This window comes from Solea solea, chromosome 2, assembly GCF_958295425.1.
Source record: "Solea solea chromosome 2, fSolSol10.1, whole genome shotgun sequence".
Taxonomy (NCBI): domain Eukaryota; kingdom Metazoa; phylum Chordata; class Actinopteri; order Pleuronectiformes; family Soleidae; genus Solea; species Solea solea.
This window is the reverse complement of record NC_081135.1, coordinates 34,209,642-34,231,344: the sequence shown is the minus strand read 5'-3', so window position 1 is coordinate 34,231,344 and position 21,703 is coordinate 34,209,642. Positions and strand designations below refer to the sequence as shown.

The 21,703-nt window shown below is 39.8% G+C and overlaps 1 protein-coding gene across 1 annotated transcript; it reads right to left on the bottom strand.

Annotated features, from left to right (window-relative positions):
* Nucleotides 1-248: 248 nt before the first annotated feature.
* Nucleotides 249-19,783, bottom strand: gpr39 (G protein-coupled receptor 39). Its single transcript, XM_058623044.1, has 2 exons — nucleotides 18,686-19,783; nucleotides 249-837 (listed from the first exon to the last, which is right to left on the bottom strand). Exons 1-2 carry the CDS (start codon nucleotides 19,461-19,463, stop codon nucleotides 335-337), a joined length of 1,281 nt encoding a protein of 426 aa, XP_058479027.1. The 5' UTR covers nucleotides 19,464-19,783; the 3' UTR covers nucleotides 249-334.
* Between the last annotated feature and the right edge of the window lie 1,920 nt (nucleotides 19,784-21,703).

Genomic DNA, 21,703 nt, shown 5'->3' with positions numbered 1-21,703 from the left:
TCACAATATTATATATGGATAATTATATAGAATTTTACAAACAAAAAAAGTGTCTGTGTTGACAGTGTTTTCTGATGTAAAATGTACTAAGTTTTAGAAGTAAAAGTATTAAAAAAGTGACAAGTAAGGATCGAGTTGTCTTTGGTTCAATTCTTGAGAAAGACACTTATTAACCCCATGTTGCAGCGCCTGAATGGGTGTGAAAGATGTGTGAATGGGCTCATCAAGACGATAGAAGCTTAACCAACTCTTCTTCTTCTTCTGATTTTATTTGGTGGTAACGATATAACAAAGATTGCCTGTGTTGCAATAAACAATAAAACTGTACAGATGATTATATTTCACTGTCTGGTGGGTCGTCTGTCTCTGTCCTGAGGACTACGTTTGACTGCTCAGTCAGGCTGAGGGACATCTGCGTGTCCGAGGCCACGCCTGAGTCACTCTGAAAGGTCGTGAAGGTCGGAGAGGTCTTGTCTTGTCCATTGGTGTTGCGGTTCGTATTGGTCCGACGCAGTGACTTGAGCAGGGGGCGCAGGGAGCGCGCGGAGCGTGCGGAGGCGGCGTTGGAGCTGTGCAAGGTGCGCTTGTTGACGTGCTCGATGGTGAGGTGGCAACGCAACACCTGGACGAAGACCTCCCTGAACTGCCTGGAGGACAGGTTGTAAAGGAAGGGGTTGATCACGGAGCTGAGGTAGAAGAAGGAGTCGGACACGGGGTGAAGCAACACGTAGCTGTGGAAGTAGGACGTGGTCCAGCGGGACTTGGGCACAGCAGCCATCATGAGACGACGGATCTGGTTGGGAAGCCAGCAAACCATCAAGGAGCCCACAATGAGACCTGAGGGTGACACAAAAGTTAGAAGCATGGAATATTTAACTCTTCATATGAAGAAGAAACAGACTTAACTGTGCTTACTGTCAGGCTAATGGTACAACAGTATTCTTATGTAAAAAAATGTATTAATGGGTTAGGATTAGGGTTAAGGTAAGGCACTTAGTTGTGATGGTTTTGGTTCGGGTAAGGGGTTATAGGCAATGCATTATGTCTATGAATGTCAAACGTGTGTATGTGTGTGTGAGTGAATGACTAACACATCCTCGTTATCTAATCTAGTGTTTATTCATTCCCTACTGTGTTTGTAATGGGAATTACACTGTGACCAAAGAGCCTTTCACCGCTTACGAAATCATCTGGACAGAGACATCAGTTCCTGCAGAGGAATGCAGATATTACACCGGGGGAGGGGGGGAGATATCTTATCCCCATGTTATTTATGTAAAGATGTAGCAAAGCTTTCTTTGATAAGAGGCAGATAAAGTTGTTCCTGACTCTCATTTATGTAAAGATTGGGGTTTTGGATTAATAGTGTATCCCCAGAGGAAGACGAGCTTTGTCGAAGCGGAGACTGCTGCCTGTTTTCTCTCTACCTCTGTAAGAGATGTTTCTCTGTCCACGAGTAAAAAGAGTGCGGTATTTTCAGCTCCACCCATTAAGAGCTGAACCACTGTACGACCCCAACGACCCCAAGGGTGCCAAAAACTGGGACGGTACGGTTCGGCCTTTCTACGTTTCGACGAATGGAAACGGAACTGAACCGAAATGTCGTCAGAGTTTTTAACCCGGTGAGTCAATTGAGAACAAATTCTCATTTGCAATGACGACCCGGCCAAGATACAGATACAAGAAAGTAACGACATGAAAGAAAAACGAAACAATTTTACACCACATCAAGTTGGGTATCGCAAACCCTCTGCATGCATGTTACGAGTGATGACACCATGAAAAGGGGAACAGATTGGGTGCATTGTCAAAAAATAGTCAGCAGAGAATGAACCCTCATGTCTCTGATAATCTTCTGTCTTTTCCTGTGATGCCACAATGAAGTTTACATGTGGGCTTGATGTCCAAAAAGCAGTAATAACATTTAACATTTGGTTGTTTGATTGTGATTTTAGTTGAGTTTATCTTTGAGGCGCTCTGACGCGCACTAACCTGTATGAAAGGTGCTACACAAATACACTTTGATTGATTGTCCGTCATCAGCGTGTGATGTGACTCCATGCAGCCATTAGCAGAGACCGGCCTCGTTTCCAGGGTGATGTGCTGTTGCTTAGCAGAGTCACTCGCCTCATCATCACAGTTGTTGAAAAAAGAGTGTGAAACAACAGCTGCTCAACTCCAACATGTCTCTGTTCACAACAAGAGGGATGCACGGACTGATGAATGGACTGATAGATAGATAGAAACCAATAAGCCATTTTGGGCAATATTATGAATACATTATTATAGTAGTAATAAACATTATATATATATATATAAACTAGTTTTTTTTTTTTTTTTAAATACATTATTGATGTTACTTTTTATTCTATTTGATTTCCGTACTATTTGAGGCTGCAGCTTTAAAATATGTTAAGTGAGTAAAATGGGCAGAAAAAAGGGCAATATTTTTGGGTGGGTGGGATGTTGGATGTATGGATGAATGGATGAATGGATGAGCAGGTGGCAGGTTGGATTGGGTTTGGAAACAAGGATGGATGGAGATGGGTGGATGGATGGATAGGTGGGTGGGTGGTTGGAAGGATGATGGATGGGCAGGTGGGTGGAGGATGGATGAGTGGGTGGCAGGTTTGATGGATGGATGATGGGTAGGTGGTTGATAGATAGATAGATAGATAGATAGATAGATAGATAGATAGATAGATAGATAGATAGATAGATAGATAGATAGATAGATAGATAGATAGATAGATAGATAGATAGATAGATAGATAGATAGATAGATAGATAGATAGATAGATAGATAGATAGATAGATAGATAGATAGATAGATAGATAGATAGATAGATAGATAGATAGATAGATAGATAGACAGACAGATAGACAGACTGAATGCACATTAAATGACGAAAAGTCAGCCTGGTCAACCAGGTCCTTCCAAAGCCCATGGCTCCATGAGCATGTTTGTGTAATTAAATGTCAGCTTCACCATTACTTTTATCTATGGCGTCCAAAAGCTAAGAGGTAAGAACAGACACATGTGGCTAAAATAAGAGAGAGAGAAAACAAAAGTCCGTCCAAGTCGCAGGAGGTCATTCTCTTGCTGAGAATTTAATGGAGTATAAGAGACTGTTTAATGTCAGGATTCATGATGCCTTTTATTAAACGTTTCATGCTTTCATGGTTGTTCTCTTTTTTGCTGGAGAGGAAGTAAGTAATACGGCCTTAACCGTCACTGCAGGACACAACATCATCACATCATGTTGCACGAGTTAAACCTGCGCCTTAGTGCCACTTCTGTTAATGACCAGTCTTTAAAAATAAGCAGGTTTATTCATATTTTAACTGCCTATGGAGCTGATGACGACAGTACGGTGGCCTGCAAGTGCAAACCGTTATAACAAAACAAAAGTGTTTGAATACCGTATGATAACCATGTCCGATGACGCCTGACTGAGGGAACGTTTGTGTGTATACAGCAGCACCGCAGAGGCGGGTGGGAGCATCATTAAAGCTCATCCAGGATTGATTTGAGATTACAAAACCAGACAGACAGAGAGAGAAAATGCATATAGTATAAACCAAACGCAGAAAATATGATATGTAACAGACATTTTTACTGATTTGTAGATAAACTAAATGTTTCAGAGTGCCAATAGCGGAGCACGGCTCATTAAGCTCAGCGGGTCATTCTATTCCTGCCCTCTATTGATGGAACACTGCTGCTTTTGAAGGAAAAGAAAGAAGAAGAAAAAAGTCTAGTTTTCTACACTTGAAGACCTATTGACGAAAGCTTGCAATCCTTTACCCTGCCATCCTTACAAATGACACCAACTGTCCACATGAATCAATATCACACACTGCACTGATCCTCGTTCATTAAAACCTGGAGGGATGATAGATTCTGACGCTTAAGTTTAAAATTCAAATGGGACACTAAAAATGTCACTAAGACAGATGACGCAGCAGGTTACTGATTAGCTGGTCTTTTCCTTTTTCCTTTTTTTTTATAAGTGGTCGTAGTGTGATCAAGGCGACAGATCAAGTATCAAAGGGAAATCTGTTTTTAAGATGGATTTATGTGTGTGTGTACCTTGTATTCCTTATGTTGTGGGGACCTAAATCTGTTCTACACAGTCAGAGCATGGGGAAAATCAAGTTCACATAATTTAAAATACTACATTTTAAGGTGAAGACATGTTTTAAAGTTAGACTGAGGTCAGGATTAGGATTAGGATTAGGTCAGGAGTAATTGTGGTCCAGGTTAGAGTAAATCTCAGGGAAATGAATGTAAGTCAATGCAATGTCCTCTAAAGTCATGGAAACCAGTGTGTGTGTGCCTGTCACTTTTGCTCATTGATCACAGTCTGGTGCATTCGTCTGGAAAATGACCACCGAGTCAGCACAAATGAATACGGTTCTCCTGCTATGTGTATGTGCTGAGTGTATGTGTATATGCACCTGAAGTTATGTCAAATGCATGTGTGCAACTCACTCACTCCTAAGTCAAGCATTCACACGTCATTCATGATTAAAAGGGTTCAGAATTTTTGTTTTATGTGTTATTATATGGGCTATTATTATGATGACGATGATTTTTGTTGACTGATGCCTTCGCTTAAAATCGTTGTGAGCTGGAATGAGCTTGACTGAGGACATGATGATATGGATGACTTTCCATAAGAAATATGACACTGATCCAGCCTGATATGATGCTAAAAATGATTAAATGGGATATTATACTGCAAATATCAGCTGTTTTATACAGGCAGAGCCACCACCAAATTGGTGTGACCAGGCATATTAAATGCTGCATAAAGCTTAATTATATTTTTATTTGGCGTTTTTTTTAAAAAAAAGAAAAACAATGGAACACCCTTACCTTCTTATTTTAGTTGGTTATTTTGCTACTATTCCGAGTGTGAACACACAAAAAATACGTACCATACTGTACTGAACTGAACCCTTCCACTCGGTGGAAACAATATAATACTATTCACACATTTAGACACACATTCATACAGTGCATGTATATGCACATGTCCATAATAAGCATTCTCAGGCTGCCAGCACAGCCACCGTAACCAATATATTTAAGTCTGTCACATTCTGTCAAAGAAAAGTACAACCTTTAAATTCCAAAATGTTCATCCTTTCCTCTTCTAAAACTTTAAGCCTTTAAAGAAACCAGAACTTATGTTAATGGTGAGCTTGTTTCTTTTTTTCTGAAAAGAGTCTTTCGACATGTTTACATTCTTCACTTACACTCATTCATAGTCATCCTCAGTGCGAGTGAGTCTTTTGCCATGAATGATTGAAGATGCCTTTTCACACACAGGGGATTCACAGTGTGTGATCCAGCATTACAGCAGCGTCGCTGTCTGCTTCTCATTCCGTCCATTTCTGAGCAGCGCCGAGTTCATGCTAATGCCAAACTAACATTTCCTACAACCTGTGACAGGCAGCGAGCGCCAGAAAAGACATGCGAGGAATGAAAGTGGGCTGAAGTAGTTGGGTTTCCTCAAATGTCTGTCTGTCCATCCATCCTCAGTGGATCACGTTAAGTAGTAAGACCTTTCTTTCACGATGGTCCATGAAATGCTTTTGCCAATATCTGATCAGTATTGTATCAGTTCATCCTTTTCAGATGAAAAGAAAAGAAAAGTTAAATAGGCCCGAAGAAACAATGTGAATGCGTTTGACATATAAATAAAATAATTATAATAACAATGGCAAGACATCAATACCAAAAAAACCTCGAAACAAGCGAATGTCTCACACTGAAGAGTTGAAATCTAATCACGGCATTAAGTGCGCTCAAATCAAATGAATATTCAGCAGCACAGGCTGAGACTCTCCTTGAAGTCTTTGCCGTCTGTTGCGGCTCATTTGACCCTTTCACCTGACGACCTCGAATGACGAGTGAGTCCAGAAGTACCTGCACTCCACACACACTGCAGACACCAGCACATAAATGTCTAACGGGGCTTTTCAAAATGCAAAAGTGAGGAAATGTTTCAAGTAGAGGGCATTCACCGTCAAGATCATCCAAAAAATATGTCAAGGCTACAGAAATACCAAAATAAAGAGCACTGATGAGGGTAAAGCTGAAGCACAAGCTGTGTTTGTTTTTTCCAATCTGAAATAATCTGGAATTCAATGAACTGATAAAGATTTGATGAAATTTTGGATGACATCACCTTAAACTGTCAATGTATAATTTACATGGGCTCCATTAACTACTGAGACTGTGTGCACTATATGAGAAGGCATTTGAAGAATGATTTTATGATAAATCCATAATTCCTTGATTTAAATAATTTAATCCCAGTGTAAAATGAATATGAAGCTGCTGAAACTGTTCCTCTAAACTCAAAGGATTTGTCAAAAAGTTAAAAAGGATGTTTATTCTTGTTTTGATAAAACATATTTAAAGTTACAGAGAGGATGCTTTGTCTATAAGTAACTACTATTACTATTGTTAAATTAAAATACTGGCTTAATTAAATACAATGGTTGCAGCCAGTTTTTTTTTTTTTTCACAAAATACATTTTCATTTGTGCACGGCAAACTGTGTTTATGTTCTGTTTGGCGTTTTCTATTACAACACCCACCCAATAACGCAGCGGGTAACACTTCAATGCACAGGATGTCTCAAAACACAGAACAATACCCGACCTTAAAAAGCCTCTGCACCCCTCTCAGTAATGTCTCAATGAGAGGAGAGGGAAAAACAAGGGGTCTATAGTGGATATATGTTTTAATATAGATAAACTGAAAGTGGAGAAGAAGCTTCTGTAAAAAAAGTTTGGATACTCTTATCCCGGAAAGGGGCGCAATACAGGGAACTTTAGTCAAGATTAGATCACTTGCCTTTCATAGTCTGACTAAAACTAGACTTTTAAAACGTGCATTTAACCATGTTAGTATATCTGACATTGTACTAAATTAAATTGAACAAACACACACAGATAGTACGGGTGAAACTTGTCCAAAATTGGCCAAGGTCTTCGTCTCATGTTCCACAGTTCTTGAATTAATAGAATAAGTTGGTACACAGAAGAAGGCAACAGCTAGAAAAAGGGTAAAGTCTAGACTGGTGCATTTTTGGACTGACCACTTAAATATATTTGAAGTTAACGGATGGTAAAAAAGACACAGGAAGACACTTGACATGCATGATGACATGCCGCCAGCTAAAGTTGTCTTAGTCTGTGACCTAAAAGGTCAACAGGTCGGACACACTTCATTCAATAAATCAATTCCCTGCGAGTACGACGTGTACACAGGAACAAGGATAGTTGTCCAATTAAATGGCAGAAACGTACTACAAAGTTCAATCTAAGGTCACAAAAATTCCAGTAAACTATAAAATAGTGAAAACAAAATTAGGAATATTATATATTATACTGTATATTCCAAACTAATATCTAGAAAAAATGACTTTTTTGTAGTCTGAGGCATGAAGGTGAGACAGTGTTGGCTTGTTTGTTTACAGCTGGTGCAGGTGGTGTTTTTATGTTTTCATCATTAATCCTCTTTATGTATGCAGATAACATCATTAAGTTCTCTACCTGCAGAGCGATGTTGCAGCATCTGTTGTGTGTAAGCTCTCAGTATGGTGCCGAGTGTGGTGCACAGGCAGTTTAATTCCATGATAAATTCAACGTAAGCGGACAGACAAGCGAGTATTTCTCAAGTTCTTAAGTGGATGAACACTTACAGTCAAATATCTCAGCCTTGGATAACAGTGTGAATATTTATTGCCAGTGTTGTAAATTGTGTGCTGTTGGTGACACACTTTACACTTGTACGCTCTCGTGTGCTAAGCTGATGTTAATAATAATGCCTTGTATATTATTTACAAATAGTGCAGAGTTATGTCAGTCCACAGAGACTGAATAAGATTTACAATCTCTTGCAGTGATGAATAGGAGGTCTTGCAAAGTCACAGGTCTTGGGGGAAACAAAAATTGCTTCACAATTAGCCTAGTACCAGCTATAAGATCGAGGCAGTGATAGCTTTATTTTAGACATTTGTTATGTCAGAGTCGGTGAAAAAGAAGCAGAAAAAAACCTTGTCGGAGGAAGCAATGAAGAAGAAACGACACACGAGTAAAGGCCCATTTATACTCTATATACAAGACAAAGACGGACGAATGGCGAGAAATTTTTTTACAGTGGTGTCGTATAACTATGTACTCCGAAACTCTAGGGGGAGCTCTGCAGAGAAAAAGGCAGAAAAGTGTGTTTATACGTAGAATCAAATATATTACAACAAATGAGGACATACTTATACAGTATGTCATACATGATACGGGGCAGACTGTGAACATAACAGGTTGTTTTTAATGCTTGAAAAATATAATTTGTGTTTTTGTTATCACATTTATTTCAGGGTTTAAGTAAATGCAGATTACATAAATCAGAAGCCAAACAAAGTAAAGATATGTGACCACGACAAATTAGGATTCAAATTAGAAGACTACAATGATGCTGTGGAGGATTTCAGACTGAAGCAGATGTTGCTTTTACTCCAATTACACGGAGGTGTCATTACAATACTTCACTGATTCGTTGAGCAGAGTAACAAAGATGTAGCTGAACAAAGTGTCTCTCTTTTCTTCCCGTTTCCTTTCATCAATACGCAGAGGGAAAGAGAGCACAGAAGCTGACTATGTGGAGGCTTCTGTTTTTCTTTGTTCACTGTTCCAGAGCAGATCAGTGTCACCTCTCTCTGCTTTATGCTGCAGCACAGAAACAGTAGAGAGGGGATGGGGATGGATTGTTTATGGGCTATTAACTGTATATAGATGGGAAAAGAAGAGAGGCGGGGAAACAGCCTGTTATGCGCATCAACTTTATACAATAATTTACAAGTTACTTGTAAAGTTACTGTCTGAGCATATTTTTTTTAACATCACAGACAGATAAAACCCTACAGGTTAATTTTAAAGTCATTTTTTCTGATAAATTCGGTTTTAATTTGAAACTTGATGCTATAAAAATGTAATTTAACCTTCATGCCTGGTCTCCTCTCCTTAGCTACTTCTGCACAGTCTGTGGCTCCAAATTAAATCACCAGCGCAAGACGGATGTGCTTGAAAATGTAATATATCAGTTTGATTTTTGAACAATAGGAGGATGTGGAGGATCCTGCTGAGTGAGACTCTGAAAGCTACTTAAAATTCTGGCCTATAGCAGATACCTGTAGCAGGTTAAAGTGGGAGCACAGACCGTAAAAACCAGAACGATGACATAAAAAGGTGCTCGTCCTCTGCTCCGAGGAGAACCACAGAGTTGAGTTTGTCACTTTTAACATTACCTCCCGGTACAGCTCCCTCTCCACAAAAACATAAAACAAAACTATCCAACATAGGATCAGGAAAGCCACCCAGGTCACATAGGACGTATCTCACCAATCTCACACTCTCCATCACTCCTTTCAGTTAAAAGTAAAATGTTATTCCCTCTGCAATATCCACCGTGAACACAATCAAACAGCCATCGCACGGCACATGACTTTATCTGTCGTTGTTGTTCTTTTAACTGTGTTTCCTACTGTGTTTCCTACTGTTTTTAATTTTGTGAGTGGGAAAATGTCTTGAGAGGGTTGAATGTACTGTATTTTATTGTATCTATCATGCTATAATTTTAGCTAGCTAGAAAGCTAGCAATCTATCTATCTATCTATCTATCTATCTATCAGCTAGCATGCTAGCATTTTAGCTAGCAATCTATCTATCAGCTAGCAAGCTATCACTTTAGCTAGCAATCTATCTATCTATCTATCTATCTGCTAGCAAGCTATCACTTTAGCTAGCAATCTATCTATCTATCCATCTATCCATCTATCTATCTATCTATCAGCTAGCATGCTATCACTTTAGCTATCTATCTATCTATCTATCTATCTATCTATCTATCTATCTATCTATCAGCTAGCATGCAATCATTTTAGTTAGCAAATCTAATATCTATATATATTTAGTTAGTTATCTAATTGTAGAAATTTCTAACACATGTAATTTGTTGTTGTTATTTAAAGCATGCGTTTCAAACACCAATGATCTTGGGGCCACCAAGCATCTTGTCAGATCAGGTGGGTGCCAGTCAAGTTAAGAAAAACAAAAAAGAAAAGAAAAAAAGAAGCAATTATTCACTTGGGGTGGGCAATAGAGACACAATTTCAAAATAAAGATGTTTGTGTTATACAGTATATAGTTCACAGTAAAAAATGTATTTATCGTGCAAAATTATCACTGAATAACTGAAATTGGTTGGAGGGCCGCAAGTTTGAGCACAGAGAGCTGCCTGAAGTGCTGCCTCCCACTGGACATTGATCCCTCACTCACTCATATGCCTACAGCCTCACTCCCAGCATGATGAAGTGTCCTTGCAGGGACATGAGAAGGTTTTCACTTTTAAACGTCATCAATTTCTCAAGGAGACGAAGCTCAGCATCGTCTGCAAACGGCATATTTTGAACGTGAAGGTTTGAAATCTTGCTCTGTGTGTGTGTGTGTGTGTGTTTGTGTGTGTTATTTGTCCCTCCGATTTATCCATTGAGAAAGAATAAGTGGTGGCTTAAGTTGCATTTAAGTTGTTTGTGCAAGGATCAGCAGCTCCTTGGCCCATGGAAACATAATCAATGTTGTTTTTCTCCAAGATGTCAAGGTCTCTGTATTGAAATTTACTCCTTTTACTTTTCATCTAGGTAAAGATTTGTCCGATCCCTGGGTTTGCATGCCTGCAAGCATAATGGCATTTCCCCAATCAGCTGTTTAGTGCAGTGCTAGAATGTTAACATGTATGAATATAAAATATTATACTGGCTAAACCTTAGTGGTCACTGCTTTGATTATCATCTGGACTGAGCAGACATCACTCGTAGCCCGAGGCTGGAGACTGAGCTCCTGCTCTATCTGCTGACGTGAAAAGAAAACAATGTAAATATGCTGCGAAATACTTAATCCATTTAAAAAATACAAACAATAGACAATGGATAATGTGGAAGGAGTTGTTTAAAGAGCAGAACCATTAAAAAGTACTTCCAACTTTGCAGTTCCACCTTGATCTCCTGAGCGTTATATAGCTTCCTTCCAACAGTTGTTTTGTTTTTCAGAGCCTCCGAGGGTTCATTCAGTTCTGCATCACCAGCCTCATAAACCTTGTTCCCAGCCAAGGCAGGAAGCTGCTTCCAGTCAAAACGGTCTTGATAAACCTGCTGTGCTACCTGTTCATCACCAAACAGCTGGCAGACAGAGGCAGTGGAGCAATCTGCAGCTAAAGTGCTGCCGAACAAAACAGAACTAAGTAGTCAGTTAAGACAATTTCCACCGAAGGTTCCAGGAACTTCTCAGACAATTGCTTGGTTGTGTTTCTACCACAGCCAAAGAGCAGCAGAGATGAAGCAAACTATAGCATGAAGACGTGTAAACGACCCACGGCTACAACAAGCTGTTCCACTCCAGTCCACAAGGTAGCAATGTCCCTGACTCCCTGTTGTTTACCACAGAATACTATAATCATTCAACTCCAAATATTCTGTATCATATGAAGGTCACGACAGTTACGTTCACTTACAGGGCACAAAAAACACGACAAAAACAGTGAAAATGAAGACTTCATGAAGATGATAGAAGGAGGTGAGCTTTAGTTTACTTTAGCATTTCTTTAAAAAAAAAAAAAAAACTTTAACTCCTGGACTCGTAATGTGAGAGAAGTTTTCTTTTCTGTTACAAATTTACCAGAGATAATTCTTCTATTTTATGGAGTGAATGTCCTCATTTTATAATATACAGGTGTTAAAGCAACTAAATGCATCTGTGAAGAACACTAAAGGTGAAACCTTAAAGACCATAAAAAGACCTGCTGATCTTGTGATGTCTCCCTTGTAAAATATATCTGTGGGCTTAAATATGGGCTTAGATACGAAGCACCAGACATGGCACAGGAAAAATTCTGATTCATGGAAAAATACTAATTTGTTTCCACGAAATAGGAATAATTTTTTTTTACTGAATCTACTGATTTTTCCCAACAAAATTCCAAGTAAAGTGTGAGGGGGGTATAAGCTGTAGGTGATCAAGAATTGGGAGGGGGATGAGGTTGCACAGGAACTTCTTATTAAAGTTACACGTATGATTTATTTACTGTATTTGTAAAATGTGTTGCATTTTTTCACAATTGGCTGTAAAAGTATTTAATTTTATTTATCTTTGATGTGAAAGTAATCACACACAGGCACTGATACAAATATTTAAATATAAATTGAACTTACCCAGCCAACATATCCATGTCCAATATCCACCTGTGTTTGCCCACTTCAAACTCATGTCCACTTTCCAGATTACCTGGCTACGGAGTGGGCATTAAGTGGGCATGTGATTGAAGTGGGCAAATTATGCAGGTCTCATATGGTTTCAGTATCATTGGAACAAACCCCACTTGGGACCCACATTGTCAGCCTAAAAATAACCCTTGAGGGGCCCAGATGGACACATGCTGGCTGGGGAACAGTAACATAACATTATCATTCTCTGGACTTGAGGAAAGTTCCTCTATCTGCACCTCCCGGAATATTAATTCACCATCCCTGTGGGAGGGTGATTATAAGTCCGTACCAAACGTGGCTTAAAAAGACTTAAAGCCTGTATCCTGATCACTTCATCCAAACATCAGTTTGCAGTCAGCATGCTGAGGCATTCCAGTGCACGTGTGATACAGTAAAGTATAGTATTATAAAGCAGGGAAGTAAATACACCCACACAGAAGAAGTTGTGATTTCCCACCTGAGCGCTGACAGTCTCCCTCTCAGCAGGATCATCTCCCAGGCGGTTTGCTGAGTGCAGACTGTCACTCGCACATGAAGGTTTGCCTTTAGATATGTTGACTGCCCAGGGGCCACAGCGCTCTGGAGCTTACTGCTAAAGTATGCAGCTGTCACTCAGTGCTGGGAGACGATGGAAGGCTGCTCACAGAACCTCAACAAATCCTCCCCGAGGTTTGTTTAATACTTGTCAGTCTGGGGGTTTTCAAAGAGGCCGCCCTGGCAACATAAACATGCCGACGGCGAGCGAGAATCTGTCGTCAATCACAATGATAACGGCTCATCGGTCAGGACGAGTGCGGTTTCCGCAGTGGTTCATGAACTGTGGAGCAGTGAGACGATGCATTGGACTGCGTAAAAGATTGACCAGAGCAACTAAACGGCCTTTAGTGCATTTAGCGTAATGCATTCACACAGAATGAACAACGTTATCTTTAGATGAGAATGAAACTTTATCAGTTGCGGTCCAGAGTGTCGTAAAAAGACTGGAGCTCAAAAAGCTATGATAACAGAACAAACCATGACATTTACTCTTGGTGAAGAGAATAAAAAAAACACCAGACAGGTGCTTTAACGATGGAGTTTCCCCTCAAGTGCTAATTGATAGGATATGGTTATCAGTGCCAACTCATTAGCTTGATTAAGTGGTGAGGGTTCACTAAGATCGCTTCTCTGTGTTTATCCCCCTACGTCTGCTACTTCTTCATTTATTCATTAATTAATTCATTCATTGTCTACCACTTTATCCTCCACATGAGGGTTGTGAGGCCGCTGGTGCCAATCCCAGCTGACATAGATTGAAAGGCCGGGTCACACCCTGGACAACAGGTTGCTAGTCCATCGCAGGGCCAACACACATACAGCCAGTTTAGCCTCCAAGAGAGGAAACCAGAGAACCAGGAGAAGAAGCAGGTGAACTCCGCCTGACCCGGGACATCTTCAGCAGTGCCAGGCCATGTGCTCCACCATGTGTCCCTTGCTACTTCTTATTGTTTGAAAATTCCCTTTGAAATCTCTAATTCTACTCTTGTACCTTGAGCAAGTGCCGTCACTTCACCCTTTATTGCAATTCTTCAATTCCTTCTTTCTCACCAACCATCACCCTGTCACTGCCATCGCCTCCGGAGGCTGAACAGTTTTGATCGACTGCCTGATTCACACCTGCCTCTAATTCAGAACATCTTAGCCATTCTTTGTGTTGACAGTTGACCTGTCACTGAAATTCAGGAACATTTATTTCTAAAAAGGAGAAAATCTAAATGCACTTAGTGCCCATGGCAACACGTTTAGTCAATCGAGTATAAGGAGTTAACGTTCAAAGCAGTTACAGGTGTCAAAAAAGCAGCAAATTATTTTTGATAGGACACATTATTGACATGATGCATTCCCTATCCCCTTACCCCAACATTAACCATCATAACTAAGTGCCTTACATTAACCCTTACCCTTACCCTAACCCTAAAACCAGATCTTAAGCCTGAAAAAGCACTTTAAAGTTGTGGGGTGCAGACAAAATGTCCCCACAAAGATAGATTTGATAATTTTTCAGACCTCACAAAGTTATCAATTCAAGAACACACACACTACACATGTTGTGATATAATAGTATGGATGTAAGTAGATATTCAGCACATAATTAACTCCGCATTATAACAATAGAATTCCCTGCTTAGTTATTTTCCTCAAACACGTCTCTTTCCTGCGTCTCTTCAGCCTCGATGAGTGCTCTCATCACCAACAGCCGGCGAAAAAGTCAAAGGTCACAGCCGAGACGGAAGGCAACAAAACAGACATTAGCATTCATTTCGCAAACGCAGTCTCACAGTGACGACGACAAGAGAAAAAAAAAAAAAAAAGAAGCAATCAGAAGCAATTAACCTTCTGTCCTGGGTGTGATGTGCAGGCAACGTTATAAGGGTGTTCTCAGCTTTTAATCACTCTTCATTGTTGCGGAGACTAAATGAGATTTTAAAAGTTATCTCAAGGTAAATTCGAGCAGTGGCAGGGACGCGGCCAATTAACAGATAACTTAGGGCAGCGCTGGCAACAGGAGCGACTGTTTCCACGATCAGAGTGGAACACAATGCGGCAGCAGGTCCTTGATTTGAATTTTCTAACATTTCGGCTTATAGTCCCCTTTGTTTAGTTCCATTAAGAATGCCACTTCTGTTAAATAGAATAGTGTTTTCCATCATTCTGAGGTGTTCTTGTTCATGAATGAGTGCATTCTTATACTATACCACACTAGTTTACAACACTCACAGCACCTTTTTTTTCCACCTCCTTGTTTTATGTTTTATTTTATTTTGCCAAGGACATAAAGAGGTGAGAGAGACTACAAATTTGGGTTTAATGAGCGTTTGGCACAACAATACACACACTGATTCATTTTATTTAAGACAAACATTGATTTGCGCAGCTTTAAAGATTGTTCGTGTTGTGTAAACATGGGAGGGGGAGGAATCGTTCTGAATGCACTGCCAATAAAAAAATGGTACAAAGGAAACAAAAGCAAGTTTATATTAAACAGCTTCCTTCTCCTGTTTGGAGGGATTTAGTTCCTGTGTGTCCTGTGTTCTGTCAATGTTTATTCATGCGCTCTCTGTCTGTGAGCAGTTTCTCGGCATGACTAAGGGATTTAGGGAGTTGGGCTGAATATTTTTGGGCCGTCTCCAAACTCTTTCCGTGTCAGCCTCGCCTCTGTCTGACATCTACGAGTCCCTCGCTTCTCATGTTGAATGCCACATGATGTCTGGTGGACAAACACAGTGCTCATTTGGACATAATAATATTAATATCAGTCTTTCTTAATGGTGGTTTTGGCACAAAGTGTGACATGGACACTGCTCATCATTCTTCCATTAATATGTATTGATTGTTTCGGCTCTGTGACGTGTCTTGAAAAGCACTTATCAACAAAATGTGATATTATTATTACTATTATTACAACAGGTGTCTCTTTAAAGTGTGAGATTTGCCGACACTTTCGCTTCCATTTCCTTTTTTAATGACACACTCGCTTCAGGCTGCGATTTCCTCGACGGCTTGTTGTGAAGACTAAGGTCGGCAGGTCAATTAGTGACAGACAATTATTGCGTATGGTTCGAATCAAACGAGGCCTCACATTTAACTTAGAAGTTTATTGTTTCTGACAGTTTTGTGAGGCTATTTTATTTATTGATGGCTGTCAGGACATGAAGAGAATTTCAACAAATAAGAAATGAAATGACTGATCATCGCATTAAGCACTAACCTTTGGCTTTACTACATTAGTTTGCATTTCTTTCTATCACACACCTGTCATACCATTCTCAGCCACCAAGAGCAATTTTGGATTAAGTTTCTTGCCAACAGACACATCAGCAAGCCAGTGATCAAACCCTGACCTTCCACTTGGAAGATGAGCCACTCTACTCCTGCGCCAATGCCTCACCAAAGTTTGAACAGTTTGAAAGAGGAAAAACTACTATATGTGTCATCTATGATAGATAATATTGATTTATTATTTGATGTACTTTCATCTCACACCACTGCACAAAGTATGACGTTCTCCTATATCATAAGACAGCAGCATCGTCTTCAGTTAGCTTTATTTAAGGCAATTAATTGTTCTTTTATCTCCTAATTACTGGTGGAGACAGTCCACTCAGCTGTTTTCACAGTTCCTGTGGTCTCTAAGGGAAAAGGTAAGCAGGCCTTTATGTGTAAATCTCCCTCAATCTACCTGCACATCCAATCTACAGTATGAAATGTTCTTTTTGTAGGATTCAATCCATCATGACACTTCAATAGTCATTGCTCTCACTCATAAAATAATATACAATTTTATCAACTTTATCCATATTCATTTGGAACTTTGCACTACTCATTGTTCTTTATTTGCTTTTTGATTATCTGTACAAATTTGACACCTTATTATAATATTTTTATACTTTATTATGTCTATTTGCTCTGACATTTTGTATTTTATTTCACTCACATGTATACTTTCTATTCAGCTCACATTTTTCTATTTCTTATTAAGAGTTATGTTCCCCGAACCGTGCTGCTGTATCCCAGTTTTTTGGGGGACAAGTAAATTTATAACATATATTAATACATAACATTTATGACAATTAGATCCTGTTTTTCCATGTTCTATCTCACTGTTTTCTTTGTGTCCTTTGTTTTGTCCAACTTGTTGTGTAATTCTTCTGTTATACTTCTTTTTCATTATTTTATATAGTGTTTAAATTGTATAACAGTGCCAGGAATATTCAGAAATTCAGTGGCACAACTCACAGCTAGTAAATTATTTCCATATAAGTAGTACCTTCAATATTGAAACATTGCCAACAAACTAATAGAAGACAACACTGTCTAATTTTAGTTTATCTGAATAGTTTCTCTCAGTTCAAGAACGCAACCTAAAAAAAAAGCAATTTGTACATCCGTGTGCATGTGTGTGTGTTTGTGAAATCCATCATTTGAATGGTTATGTTATAGACACAGGACCTGGACCTTGTCTTTTTCACACATGGCACAAAGTCAAGTTGGTATTTTCAGAGCCATAAACAGATTCACAGAGTCTGTCTGACGTGTCCAAACATCCCATTGAAAGTAATAAAACACACACACTCGCAGCATGACACTCAAAAACCAAAAAATATTACATGATAACATTTCTGTTAACACTTTTCACAGGTTTCCACTCTTAACATGGACACGTTGGCTAAAGCTATTTTCAAGTGTGAAAGCTAACTAGCCGTTCAAATTGAAGATGTTTCAGGGATTCACTTTAGAATAAGGGTTACGTTATTTTTATCTGATTAACTGAATATGAGGAAATGTACCGTCAAGAAGCTAACATTGGTTAGCATGTTGTGTAGACTGTACATTGGTTAGCATGTTGTGTAGACTAGTTGTTATGCTAGCCACAACAGAACTTGTTTACAGTCTCTTGGATAATTAACTGCAGAAATATTCTTACATTCATTAAATGTTCTTGTATTAAGAACACAAATCTGCCAATGGGGTGAGCAAATTTTGCTTGGCCAGAACACTGAAAACTAGCTTATTAATCTAGTCACTTCCACAGTGAGATGTTCCATAAAATGAGGAAAAACAAGCCAAAACTAGACAAAACTGGCCAGAATTTAAGACAGTTGGTTTTTATTACAAGCTAAGACATACTGTCATGTAAGAAATGTTTATTAGTAATTTATTTTAGGTTATTAAAATAAAAAAAAGGCCTGCTCTTGATTAAGCTGATTTGCTGACTTTATGAATTTATCCGTATAACTTTTTATAGTTGCACACACACACACACACACACACACCAATCTGTGATACTGATTTTACTTATTAAATTTAAGTAAGTTAATTTTACTTATTTAACACATCACACACCAGTGGTCAACACAGAAACCACATACTAATTATTTTTCAAGTGCAAAACTTGCTGCCAAGATTATTTATCATTTTAGGCAAAACAAAAAAAGGGAACAATTTACCAGAAACAAGGCTTATTTCACTTTCTTGAAAATACATTTTTACAGTGTGGTCCACAATGGTTTTCCGGGCATTAAAGGCGTTCTCTGAAATGCCTGCTTTAATGCAGTCAAGTACACAGCAATGAAGTTAAATCTCCAGCAAAAAATAAATAAATCACGTCTGCCTATAGGACTACATGTCACATTCTTAAAGTGTTGTTCATTTTGTAGGGCTAGATTTTAACCACGCCCCCCTGTGTCTCAGTTCAAAGGGGAAAGAGATAGGGCAAAGGGCTGGCTAATGACAAATCTAATTGGGATTAAGATCCTAAATGGTGTAAGTGCTGAGACAGTACACAAAAAAAGGGAAGAGAAACCTACCAAGAAAGAGGATGGTCTGCTTCCTCGCCATCTTGACCCTTGAACTTTCATGCTTGGGCTTCCCATCGATACCTCCATCCAAGGACCCCATAGATTTCCGCAGGACCAGGATCATGGCTCGGCACATGATGGCAACACAGATCAACACTATCATGTAGACGATGAAAGCCACGAAGATGCTGACCCTGTACATCACCCAGCGCTCCCTCAGGTTGGTGCAGAAGGTCAGATTCTGCACAGGCATATCTGATTTAATGGGAATGTGGCCCTGGGTTCCCGTGGCAACCAACAAAGGCAGAGCCACGAGCACAGACACCAGCCAGGCAAAGGTAATGAGGGCAGAGGTGCGTTTCCCGCCCAGAGCTTTGAAGCGAAACGGGTGGCAGATAGCCACGTAGCGCTCAAAGCTAAGCGTGGCAACGTTGAGTATCGTAGCATAGCTGCACGCTTCAAACAAGAAGTTGTAGATCTTACAGGAAACGTTTCCCGATGCAGACGAGAAGGGGAACCAGATGGCGCTGTAGAGCTCCACTGGCATACCTATGAGGAGCACCAGCAAGTCAGAGCACGCTAGACTCACCATGTGATCGGTCACATTCTTTTGCAAGTAGCCATTTCGTTTCAGCACTTGGGTCACTCTGATAGTGACCGAATTACCCACAATACCTGTCACCAGAATAAGGCTGTAAAAGACCGTCAGGAAGATTTTGATGGGGTAGTTGGGTTCAAGTTGTCTCCAGTCTTTCTCCTCTCCTGTTTCTATTTCCTCGTCACTCATGGTTACAGTGGTGAACTCTGATTTTTCAGGTATTGATTTTGTCCTTTAGCTTATCAGCTCTGCTGGGTGCGCCGCTGTGATTAGAGCTAAAATCCGGAGGTGAGCAGTTCACACCGAGTTCACACTGGATGTCACTGCAGTCTTGTCTGTACTTTGGACTATGTCTGAACCTTAAAATCGAGTGTGTGGCCCCACACCTGCTCCATATCCTCTCATCCTGTATGGTCATACGGGATTCCCCAAGAGTCCTCGCAGCTCCTTGTCCAGAATCGTTTGGTTTCATCTCAGTCTGAGCAAAGTATTAGTCAACATTCAACGCCCACAAATGTCCTCCTCCCTCCTCTGAGGGCAGGGCAGTTAAATATTAAACACCACCTCAGGCAGCACGAGTGCTAAGGCCTGGTTTCACTTCTTATCATCAGGACTAATGTGCCTCCCTTTCACGGAAACATTTGGTTTACTTTAAGTTTAACGGGAGATGAGGCACTTGGATAAAAGGTGTTGCAACTTGCAAACAAATATGGGGAAAAGATATCTCTTACACAGTCCAAATAACTGAATGAGACAATCTAACCCTATTGATAAGATAAACAAAAAATGCAGACATGACACACTCAGAGATCAAATTAATAATATGCATGGTCACTTCTTGGTTTTCAATAAGGCAGCCAAGAGTATTTAGTGACAAATTATAGAATTTAGCAAAGGTTGTACACAGAGGGATGCAGATACAGAAGGATGCTGTTGACTTGGGTCTATTGTTTTTTTTTGCTTTTCCATTAAGGATAGTTCTTGGTACATGCTCTGGTCAAGGTTCCAATGCCGAACTGTAGATCACTTAAAAAGACTAAAAAATGCCAAAAACATGCGTTAATCTCCAACATTAAGCAAGGAAATCTGGTGTATTTAGTGACAGCACTGCCGAAAACCGGCGATCGTGAGCCAAATTACAACCCGTTCAGCCGTATTTCAGTTCAGTGACGTACGTAGGATGTACTGTGAAGTAATGGAAAATGGCAGGCCTAATATCAAACCCAGTAGAGTCAAGTAGAGTTGAGTAGAGTCGAGTAGAGCCAAGTAGTACTAGAACGGTATAATGGAAAAGCACCATGAAGGGACATAAGGGACAAAAGACTGCAGCTGCCAAGTAGAGCAGCCAAAAGTCTCTCTGAATTGTCCTGTGATTGGTCAAAGTCTCTAATCGTGGCACATCGTCACAACAGATCCCAGATGTCGAGTCCACTCTCAGATCACTTGAATAGAATTATGTTGAAAGTTTATCATGGCATCGTTGCCTACCTAAACTTTAACAAATAATGCCATAAAATCAAAACAAAGTTTAATTTAAAGAATTCTAAAAGACAGGCTCAAAGCAAAAGGCATGAAATTAAGCTGTGAGGAATCCAGTGTCTAAGGTTTAAGCTGCAACAAAACAAACCAAGATTTTGTGTCTTTGGTTCTTGGTTCACAACTGGGTTTGGGAAGATAAAACTGGCAGTTTTGGAGGGACAGGCAGCAACGACAAAACAGATTTGTCACAGACAACTGCTGTGCAATAAACACAGAGAAATGGTGACGATAGGGAGTGAATACTGAGTGGAAAATCTCTGTTTGTGCCTGTTGCACAACGGAATCTCATGAATGCTGACTTAAGAAATAGTGTGTGTTAACTTCTTTTCAAACATGTTTAATTTCACTCATGATGAATACAGTGTGCAGCCGGGGCGGAGTATTTTACAGTCCAGAGGAGAGTTGTTTTTTTTTTTACCCCTCTGAAATATGTTTTGGTTCATTTCCAGAGCAATTTCATTTAAATGTTGAGCAATACCTTGTTTTTTTCTATCAGGGTACTGCCAGAGTTCTCCAAATCTAATTTAACCCTCTTGAATACCTCTTAGAATTAAATTTAATGCCAACTGCACTAACATAACACTTTAAAAGATGCAACGGTGGATGGGTTTGGATTCAAAGCCCTATAATAAAATTATTACTTACCAAAATATGTGGCACGACAGACCAATAGGCATGAAATGTCCCCATCATGCAGATTCCAGGGTCAATTTCAGATAGGTCAGGGCCATTTTTCCCCCAAGCCTCGCTAATGTCCAACCCTGGTGCAGAGAGAGAATTGTTTCCAATTCATTGATGTGCTTTACTCTCACCTGGCTGCAACTCAAGGTCACTGCACCACCTTGTTGTCTAGTACACTAACAAGTATTGATCTGGTCTTCAACCTTTCT

Bases quoted from the DNA above. Each gene is read 5' to 3' on its own strand.
- gpr39 (XM_058623044.1), bottom strand. From the start codon at position 19,463: ATGAGTGACGAGGAAATAGAAACAGGAGAGGAGAAAGACTGGAGACAA. The intron at 838-18,685 runs GTAGGTTTCTCT...TGTCACCCTCAG, and splicing joins GCAGACCATCCTCTTTCTTG to GTCTCATTGTGGGCTCCTTG.